A 10,672-nucleotide genomic window follows, 5' to 3' on the forward strand; every position below is an offset into this window, starting at 1 on the left:
TGGCCTTTTCAAAAATAATCCCTTATAGACGACACTGTGTTAAAGCTCAGTGTGCCGCAGCACAATACTGCCTGATTAGGAGTAAAGCGTCAAGTAGGCGTATGCTATGCATATGAACGTGTGTAAGCAACCAGGCCGAAGCTGGAAAGGTACCTAATGGGAAAAAAATGAGGAATGCGAACGGAAAACACATGGTCAAAAATATGTATTTACACGCACAACTTAATCTACAGGAGGGATCAGCACATCGAGAGCGGATCTGATGCGTTTCTTAGCCAATTTCTTTCGGGAGACTAGAATGTCGCTGGGTTTTGATTTTTCTTCATGCTTGCTTTGTTGCTTCTGAGGTCGTTTGCGTCCGGTCACTCCGAGAGCGGCCTTCATGCTAAACATTTTTCGTTCAAGACGTATGTGCTGTTTTTTGGCTTCGATGCGGCCTGGTTTAGAACGACCTTTCCTTTTGTTCTTGTTCACCTCAGGCATGGGTATTTTGAGGGGTTCACCGAGCTGGAAAAAGAGGTGAATACATATGTATGAACACTGATTACGTGACGTAAGACTAAACAAAGAACCAAAGCAATCGTCGATATGTGCGACGTTATTAATGCCCTGAGGATGTCACTTGGGTTGATAAAACACCTGAAACGAAGTTTTCATGCCCCGAAAAACAACCAACGACTATCCATACAACCTGAGTGACCTATATTCTTCATGATAGCAATATCTGAAAAATATTTTGATCTTTTTGTGTTTCAGCACGACCGACGGCCTAATTTACACTAAAGACTACCAGAGAAGTGCCGAGTCACTCACCGCGTACGAACGAGCCTACGAGATAGTGGTTAAAAAACTAGGCGGTTGAAGTCACAACCGCTTGCGTAGTGAAGTCGTAAACTGAGGAAAGTTGGCCAGTGTGCAGAGAGACTAATCTGATGGACTCGGGCTCTCAAAGCTCCAGTTATCTAAAAATAGCAACTCAGGTTCAGCTCCACTTTTCCATTCGATTACCTTGAGATGATTCCCTAGTATTTTGCTAGACTTGGCCTGTTATTCTCCATATCGATTAGTGAGGGTCATGACGTTGTACAGATATAAGGGAATCAAAAAAACGTAGCTTATTGTTTGCGTATGCTAACAATACACTTTTAAAGGATCCACAAACTATATATATATATATTCTAATAAACTCTAAAGCTCTATAGCCCGAATAACCTTCCGAAGGATCCATTGACCATATAAATCCAAATGAACCTCTTACTTAATGATAGTACAGGTAACTCGTAGTTCCAGGTTGGGGGAAAATTAACCAAGGCGCTACTCAATGCCAGAACATCTGTTTGCGGTACAACCCAGCCTACCTAATCCAAACATTGGATTTCTGATAGGACCGTGTCTTTGCTGGAGACCCGGTGACGGATCCATCCTGGACGCAGTCACAACTCCACCCGACGCATCATCTGACGCCAGACCGAGAGACCTGGTGGACCCGAAAGGTCAAGGAAATAGAAGATGCAAAGAACGCTGGAAGCGTGAGCAAACTGTTCCACTTGATTCGTTCGACTGGTCCTCGGAAAACTCTTGTAAGCGAAATAATCAGAGACCAAAATGGCTCTCTGATATGCAGCAAAGCAGAGCGTTTGGACCGCCGGGCACAGTACTTCCAACAGTTATTCAGCTGGCCACCTGCTACCTCCAATCCAGAATTCTGGTCTCTAACAAAAAGGTGGATCGTGAATATGGAGCCGCTTTCGGCCTCAGAAATATTCGAGTGTAGTTCCCTACTCAAGAGTCATCGTGCTGCTGGTCCTGAGGACCTTCTGCCTGCTCTTTTCAAGAATGGCGGTGGACTTCTCAGTCAGTGCCTGTCTAGCTTATCTGGTTCTATCTGGGAGAAAAACACCATCCCAGACAACTGGGATGAATCGATGGTAGTGCCCATTTTCAAAAAGGGTACTCGCGGTGAATGTAGTAACCACAGGTGTTGGTTTGACTCCTGTTGTGACAAGGCTTCTGGCGTTAGTGGTTCTTTGTCGTCTTACGGTGGCATGCCTTGACTCGTGGGAATCAAGCGGGATATTGACCGGGTAGAGGCTGCGTTGACCACATCTTCACACTCCGTCATGTGTTAGAGCAACGTCGCATGTACAGACGATCCACAATCTTGGTATTCCTTGACTTCAAGGGTGCGTCTGATTCTGTTGATCGATCACTGCTGTTAATACACTTGCTCGACGGGGCACGTCCCAGAAATTTGTGAACATAATCCGATCCCTATATTCACATAATTCTACGCGGGTGAGAGTGTATGGTGAGCTCTGCAAAAGCTTCCCTACAAAAAGTGGTGTCAGACAAGGATGTTCACTCTCTTCATTCTGGTTCAACTTCATCATTGATGAAATAGTGAGGCGAACGCTGGAAGGTCTTCGAAGCCCTGGTGTTCAAACTGTTGCTGGTGAGAGCCTTGTCGATCTGGAGTACGCAGATGACATTGCTCTCATCTTTGAAGATCAAAGCGAGGCAGGAACGAAACAGTCCAACTTACAGAAGCCTCCGGGTACACTGCTGGTCACAGTTCATGTGAAAGGTAAGGCGCCAGCTTTACCATTTTTATCTACATGAGACCAGTTGACTATTCCTCCTAATGAGCTCTCTCATGAGAAGTGTGAACACAGCAGTGCGAGACTGTACAGAGGCGTAAACCACGCCGAATCACTTATTGCCAACAAACTTTGAAATGTGTTGCACAGTAGCATCGAACTGATATAACGAAACTGAACCAATCGGTTCTTCATCACCTACCACGAATGCGCTTTTGCGGCAACCGTGATACTGAATGCTGCCTGGTCAAAGCAACAAGAATGTGGACTGCAGAGGAAGCTGAAACTACGGCTACCATAGAAATTAGACCTGCTGAATTTGACTTGATTGAAACGGAAATGTACACCACAGAACGCGGCTGCTCGTGACAAATCAACAACTTTCACTACGAGTTTTGCCTTTCGAAACGTAATACGTTTTTTCCAAAAACCTGAAAATGGGCTGAACAAGCTTGCATCGGCTCCTTCATCATACTCAGATTGACTGGCAACATGAGCCGGCACAGAACGATCTATTGTTGAAGTCCTAGATTGTGTCTCCTAAACATAGTGAATGAGGGTTTACGGGTGACCAAGGTTATCGTAGTTGTCCCAGTATCCCTCTCGAAACGTCACTATATACATACGAATAATAAGTTATAATACATATATATGTATATATAATATTAATATAACAACATTGTAATATTACATTATTCTACTGTCGTATCGCCAAATGTAACTGGTTTAGGATAGATGCGCAACTCTCTAGTCTGTTCAACGCGTAAAACGATACTAACAAAACATTTCATACAGTGATTGCAAGGAACTACCTACCAACATAGACTTCTTCTTTTCCCATTCCTCCAAGATGTCTTCACGACGGACTTTACCGACTAGTGATTCCAATGAGATCATCGTGTACGGGATCTGTAGAGAGACAGAGAGTGTGTGAAAGGGATCATGTAACTTTTTCACCGAAAACTCATGAAGTTAACAAAATCTCGGAGGGAAAATCCATCCCGAAAACTGAATTAAATGGTTCATTGAAACTACCAAGACTTAACGATAATCCGCAAAAAGGAACCATCAGTTACGCACTTTCTGTGATATCAGACGTATTACAGCCAGCGGCGATCTTGTAAACACGAGTTAGGTAGGCTAACCCAGAATACGAATGTCAGCATTCGTCCCTTTGTTTCCTCCTATCATCATCAACATTACTGATATAATCAATTTCGGAAAGCCATGTTTAGAAACCACACGACTGCGCATTTTTTGCGTGTACGAAAACCCTTATGTAAAAAGGGTAACATGATAATGTGAAGAAACCTGATGCAAGTAAATGCAAACTCCTTATTGATACTGTCTTCATTTTCCTCCTTAAGCATGCGTCATTATGCTTATTGGCCAGTCAAACCAAGTTTACTCGTCCCCCGGTGGGAACCATAAACTATTTGTACAGAGGGTACCAGTTAAGCACCGCTAAATCCAGGTACAGAAGGCCTAAATATCTGAATGTGACCCATTTTTTCTGCGGATGTGTGATGGAGCAGTAAAAAATTGAAATTACATTAGGAGCACTTTTCTGGATTCTTTACACCTTTCTATCGAACAAACTGCAGAATAATTAGGGTAGCGAGTCTATAACTGGACAGGCACGACGAGGCGGAGGATGGGTGCAAGCAATTAACTCCAAAAGATAGAACCAGGGTTAAGATAGGCACATCGATACTTGGTATTCTGGTCGGACATAGATATTGTGTAACATTATCGGTTATCACGAATCTAGCTGACCTCCAATTGGGCAATTCTCAGAGTAAAATTAAGGATATTGACCTTATCGAGCAAGCGCTTGATTTCTCGTTCTTGGCGGTATCTTTTATTGGCGAAGGGATTCTCTTCAAGGGCATCATAGTTAGGTTCCGCGCTTCCGGGACAAAGGATAGATGAGATCCCTGCGCTGGTGCCAACACCCAACACATCCTCATACGGACAAAATCGAACTCGATGTACAGGTCGCACTGCATAGTGGTTTAGGTAGGCATTAGTCAGAACACGCCGAGTCACACCATCAGCAATGAACTCCTGTTCTGGTAGGACGGTGCCAGAGGAGGTGGAGCCAATCGATCCAAAGTGAGGGTCCTTCAGAACCTGAAGCAGAAAAGACCGAAGGGAGAATATGTGTACGGACGGTACACCGAAAGCAAGTGTGAAACTAAAAAAAGGATCAATAGATGTCGAAAGTGGAAGTATCATCAGAGGCGTTATACACCACTGCAGGAGTCAAATAAATGCGTAGATAAGCACCGCGGCATTTACATTTAAAGAACTGGTAGACAGGTGTCCATACGGACCAGTGAACGCACATGAACGACTGAACATCATCATCATCATCATCGACAGCATGACATCTACAACACGGTAGATGTCGAAAGTGGAAGTATCATCAGAGGCGTTATACACCACTGCAGGAGTCAAATAAATGCGTAGATAAGCACCGCGGCATTTACATTTAAAGAACTGGTAGACAGGTGTCCATACGGACCAGTGAACGCACATGAACGACTGAACATCATCATCATCATCATCGACAGCATGACATCAGTGTACAACACGGATGCTCCACTGCCGTATAACCATGATTTATTTGAAAGCCTATTTTGAAGAAAAAAACAAAGGTGGAAAGGAGTAAGGACTTAGTGATAGCTTACTACAATCATTCCAAGGTGCCTACACCTCCAGACACAATTAGGCAACCTGGACAGATATTGACAACAAGAACACCACTGACATCGACTGGCAGCCATACCTTGGAGTGTCTCCAACCAGGTGCAGTGGGGATCACGCACTCCTCATCCTGGAAGGTACGTAGCACCGACAGCAGCCAAACGTTTCGTAATCTTCTTCATACCTCTCTGCCAGGTCAAAGGTTGGCCGTTGCTTTGCTTGCGACACTCTAAGTTGAGCATGGAAAATAACTCTTTCTTCGGCAAACGATGGTTCGGCATACGCAGCATATGTCCCAACCAACGCAGCTTCTAGTGCTGGACACAGTCCTCAATGAAGTACCCGTTGCAAAACCAAAAACTCCGTTTCTAATTGCATCCTTATGGATTCGCCGATACAAATCCATAAGGGCTATGGTTGTAAGACAACGATTGTCGAACACCTGAAGAGGTCTCAGTTTCACTGCTCGAACAGGCCAAGTCTCACAGCCTTACAACAAAACAGCCAACACTGTAAAAAAATCGTTCAGCTGTAGCACCCTTTCGGTGTCCAACTGCCATGCCTCCAGAAGGAAGCACGAGGGCTGGGATACTGCCAGGTTGCCCAAGCCTAGACAAGGAAAGTCGAGAGGCAGAGGTCGGGTTCGAACCTTCCGGTCAGTAAATCCGTGCTCTAACCACTGAGTCATTTCAGCCGCACTGTAGTTTGACACATATTCCTTGAGATTCAACGGTACACCACTCTGACACCACACATATATCAAATTAGCAAACGCGATCCAGACCTTGTAGATTCGTGTATTAACTTGGTCGGTCACACTACAATCAGAACTAATACAACTTCTAGGATATGTAAAATACTCCGCAACTTTCGGTCACTAATTACCAAACCCACAGAAATGCAGGGCTTGATGAAAATACGGTCTCGACAATTTCTTCAGTACACACTAGCACAAATGAAACTGCTCACCGACAGGAAGGATGAGAGGATAAACACGGCTTAGGATCTCAATAGAAGGATAATAAGTGATCCAAATGTGTTTTATGTCAGCACTCCAAAATATTGTTTTTAGCTAAGCCTGTTGGGGTACACTTCCAGAGAATGAGCAAGAACATGGAGTGATTCGTGATAAGGACGACGGCACCTCATGAATTTTCATTTGCTGAAATCAGAAGGAACAAGGTGTGACAGAAGACATCAAATAAACTGGAGGTTCTTACTTGTACAGTGTTTCCAGCGCCTATAGCCAACAAACCTCGCTGACTGTAATCCATACTGGAAGCAGAAACTGGTAGATTTATCTCCGACAGCGGATCGTAGGTCGACCGGACATCCCATACCTTGAGCTTACGATCCAGAGCACAAGTAGCCAAATACCTAGTAAATAAATAAACCAGGAAGTGGAACAGTTGTACGATTGGATGGGACAACGAAGGAATTTAAAGACAGATGTATCGCACTACAGAAGCAATCCGAGCATCATACTGTAGATCCAGCAGAAACAGAGAGCCCAGACGCAAGAGTAACATCACTTTTCGCCCAAACCTAGACAGGAGCTGTTGAAATAAGAAGGTTAGGTTCCGCTCAGTAAGTACGCGCGTTACCTCGAGCTCATTAGCGTAGTTAACGTAAGGGAGATTAAAATGACTCCCAAAGAATGATGGTAACTAGCAATCTGCCTCACCTTCCAGTTCGATCGCAGGCGACAGACGTTAGTCCACTTTGGTGTGTAAACATTTTGACGACAGAACATTTCTCAGAGGGAATCCACATACACACACAGCCATTATTGTGTCCGGTGATAATAACTCCATTTGAAGGATTCTGGCACATCACCCCCAGCCTACCCATATAAGTAGGAAGCGAGGACACAACTGAGCCGACCGTACAGTCCAAATAATAAATGAACCCGTTTGCAGCCTGCGAAAAGGTAGTTAAACTAACATCAGAACACAAAAAGCATACCGATGCGACGAGGAGAAAATGGTAGGGAAGAAACTCCAGACGGAGTATCTGATGCAGTTGTTTGATACAATGCACTTCGATTCCTTGATTGTCATAAATGGAAGTGGATTTTGGCTCAGCGACGGCAATGAAAGTTTCCTGGTGTAGAAATCTGAATAAGAAAGATACGGTAAAGGAACGTATTCTGACTTGATATCCTTGCATTCCTGAGCGACGTTAATATCGAACAGAAGGTTCTTAGTTAACCAGTCAAATCCAGCCACATTTCCCGACTTCCCACAATAAGCCAGAAACCTTTTGAAGATAGAATCAGGAAAAACGTCGTTACCTTCCGTTTTTAGAGTAATCAATTGCATAGGGACCACCGCGCAATGATATGTCGAACCGTTTTGTAGCTGACCCAATATCTACTTCGGCAAGAATATCTTTTTGAGTAACTCGTTCTCCAGGTTCCTTTGAGAACTCCCTGTTAAATGACTGTACAAGTACACAGGCAACTTACCCAGCAGTGACCGTGCCAAAGATAGCAGCCCGTTCTGTGTGTTGCTGAGCCTGACGAACCTTTTTATTGAAACGCTCTGCTCGTTTTCGATGGAATCGCGTAGGCATATGAGACTACGGAATAAATCACGATAAACAGTTGGCCTTAACATACCGTATCCATCAAGGAATCGCTCGGAGTCTTCCGCGAAGCAATCAGAGTTATAAAAAATTATACTGTGAATAGGTTTGATGCCTGCAAAAAAGGCAGCGTTTAGGACAGCAATAATTGCTCTCAAACTATGTGAAAAGCTGAAGTGAGCAATGTGACCAACGAACAAATAAAGGTAGGCCGACAAGGCTATTGTTGGTAAACTTCAGTTCAGTATACAGGACACGGACGGGTACGCATACCGGAAAACCCATATTACTATTATGGACATGTTTCTTTCAAATGTTATAAGAGGATTCAGCAGAGTACAGAATTGAAGCAGGAACTGGACGCATCAGTGACACATGAGCCATTGATGGTCATAGATGGCCTCACAGATTCGCGGTTACCTAGAGTTGATCAAGTTTATTCGACGGAACAGTTGACAGCCGTTTATTTCACAATTTCCTGAAAATTTCTCATCAGTTCGCAAGCTGATGGACCACCAACGATAAATGATAGGAGAATCGTTCAGTTGTAATACACTTTCGGTGCCTACTTGCCATGCCGCACAAAGGAAGCACGAAGGCCAGGATACTGCAGGGTTGTCCAAGACAGGAGAAGTCAAGATGCAGAGGTTGGGTTCGAACCACGGAACCTCCGCTCAGTGAATTCGCGCTCTAACAACTGAGCCATCTTGACCCCGACCAATAAATTGAGTTCTTTGTCATGCCTGTAATCTAGATCACGTAGCCCCTTGTTCAGATACACTGAGGGTAATTGTGGATGAGTCCATGGTAACCTATTCAGATATTTTGAAAGATGGGCCATGGGTGCTGATCACTACTGCAAAGAAATGTCTATCATTCCAGTCGACCGACAGATGAGTATTCACTCAGTTGTTTATACGTTTGCCAGATATTATGCTGTAACACGGACAATGGGGGTCTTTCACCATAGCTACGCCTTCATTGCGAAGCTCAACCCATCATACTGGACAAACAGAAGAATTTAACGTCGATGAACTTATAGGATCATCGCTACCAACGTGTGGCTTTATTCCCTCATCCTTGGCGAACGACGGTGCATCAGTCTGGAGCACTACGCTTTGATGCACGGTTTGCGAGCTGAGAAACTGAACTGAACTCTGTTGCGAGCATTGCAGTGATAAGTTGTAGAAGGTTAAGTAAGTGAACCGAAGCGGCTGATACCCATGGTTGTACGGTACCGGAGCGTCGGTATGGATCTAATTTTATCGATGATGATGGCACCCATGGGTTGTCATCCAGTTGATAGCCAACAAAAATTAGTAGCACTATATGATTGCACCATTCGCTCTCAGGGCAAGGGGTTAAGGCTCATCACACTTTAACACCCAAATAGGGTTGTAGGTTTTAGAAAACGAAGGGGTTGAAAATATTTGCCATACGGAGCCATTGATGGCCACCGAAGCACATGGGCATCTTCGCGCACACAACGGCGCGTTAGGAACTTACAGTCTTCTATACAGCCTCCCCAACAGTAGCCGACCAACCTGTGACCAGAACTGGCTTCAGTATGATCGAGGTGGGTGTTTTTGGAAATCAGTAATGTCTCCCTCTGTACCCCCCCCCCACTAGGATGAGGAAGTCCTATTCACTGCCTTCGTCTGGTGGTTTTCACAAAAGTGCAACGGCGAAAGCAGATGAAAGGTGCTATAGCCTTGTTGGTAGTCGTTGATCCGTCTGAGGGAGCTGGCTGATTCCAAACCAACAACAGCGAGAACATATATGATCCTTGGTGGATTGAGTAAATGAGATTGGTTTTCGAATCTAACGGTCATGCACGCGTTGCTCATCAACTGCTCTCTACGTTCCCTGCTGCCTTGCAGCTTGAACTTGGTTATGCAAATGTTAGAGGGGTATTCTTGGTCGAAAGCCAGGGTTTCGAAGACTCACCGACGTTTGCCTCATTATTTGATCAACTGTATACGTCTTTTAGATAACACATTTTTACTATGTGTTGGAAACACTAGTAGAAACCTCCAGCTTTTGGATACCCCTTCGTATAGGTCGGGTTTAGCAGACAAATCAGGACCGGAATGACGGTTGCGCCGAGGACCCGGATTTTCGTACACGAACAGATCTCACAAGGTGGAGAACAGCTGCACGCATAACTGCTTGTGGGATATTGTCTAGGCAGTGTTACTTCTTTTCCTTAGCTCTTTCATTGGCCGAAATGATAACTAAGGTATTGGCAATCTGCCGGATTAGTTCACTTTCGTTGTGAAGCTGGAGAGGCATAACCAATGTAGGACTTTTTTATTCCGCATCCAACGAGTGATATGTGGTCAGACTATTTAGTACACGTTGAAGTTCTTCCAAATCATCACCCGACAGAACAATATTGTCAGCGTATTCCAGGTCAGTTGCCGAGGCCTATAGGCCTGATTAATGCCAAAGTATCCCTCCAAAGATGGTTCGATTCAGAAGTTAGAGAAATTAAAGAGCACCGGGGAAAGTTGACAGCCTTTTGCACATCAGACCCAGTGGCAAACTCTGATATTCCCTCGCTGCATTCCGTCACGAAGAGACTGGACCTTACCGTGGTGTGACGGTTTGCGCACCTCAGCGATCCATTGAGCTATACTGGAGAGTGTCCCGCGACACTCACAGAGTCTCTCATACCAGGTTGGTCAATGGTTAGAGGTCTGACGAACACAGTCTCCTGGCCATCCAGGTTGGGGGTTGGAACATGTGGCGACTTGTTCCGTAGAAATGCTAATGCATTT

The 10,672-nt window shown here is 44.7% G+C and overlaps 1 protein-coding gene across 1 annotated transcript; it reads right to left on the reverse strand.

Annotated features, from left to right (window-relative positions):
• Positions 1-222: 222 nt before the first annotated feature.
• On the reverse strand, positions 223-7,971 carry T265_05258 (hypothetical protein; the record flags this gene model as incomplete). Its single annotated transcript, XM_009170227.1, has 10 exons — positions 223-507; positions 3,414-3,506; positions 4,416-4,730; positions 6,527-6,683; positions 6,991-7,226; positions 7,272-7,422; positions 7,461-7,565; positions 7,600-7,737; positions 7,774-7,886; positions 7,927-7,971. The coding sequence occupies 10 exons, from the start codon at positions 7,933-7,935 to the stop codon at positions 223-225; spliced, it is 1,602 nt and encodes a 533-aa protein (XP_009168491.1).
• Positions 7,972-10,672: the final 2,701 nt, after the last annotated feature.

This window comes from Opisthorchis viverrini (genome assembly GCF_000715545.1).
Source record: "Opisthorchis viverrini unplaced genomic scaffold opera_v5_97, whole genome shotgun sequence".
In the NCBI taxonomy this organism is placed as follows: domain Eukaryota; kingdom Metazoa; phylum Platyhelminthes; class Trematoda; order Opisthorchiida; family Opisthorchiidae; genus Opisthorchis; species Opisthorchis viverrini.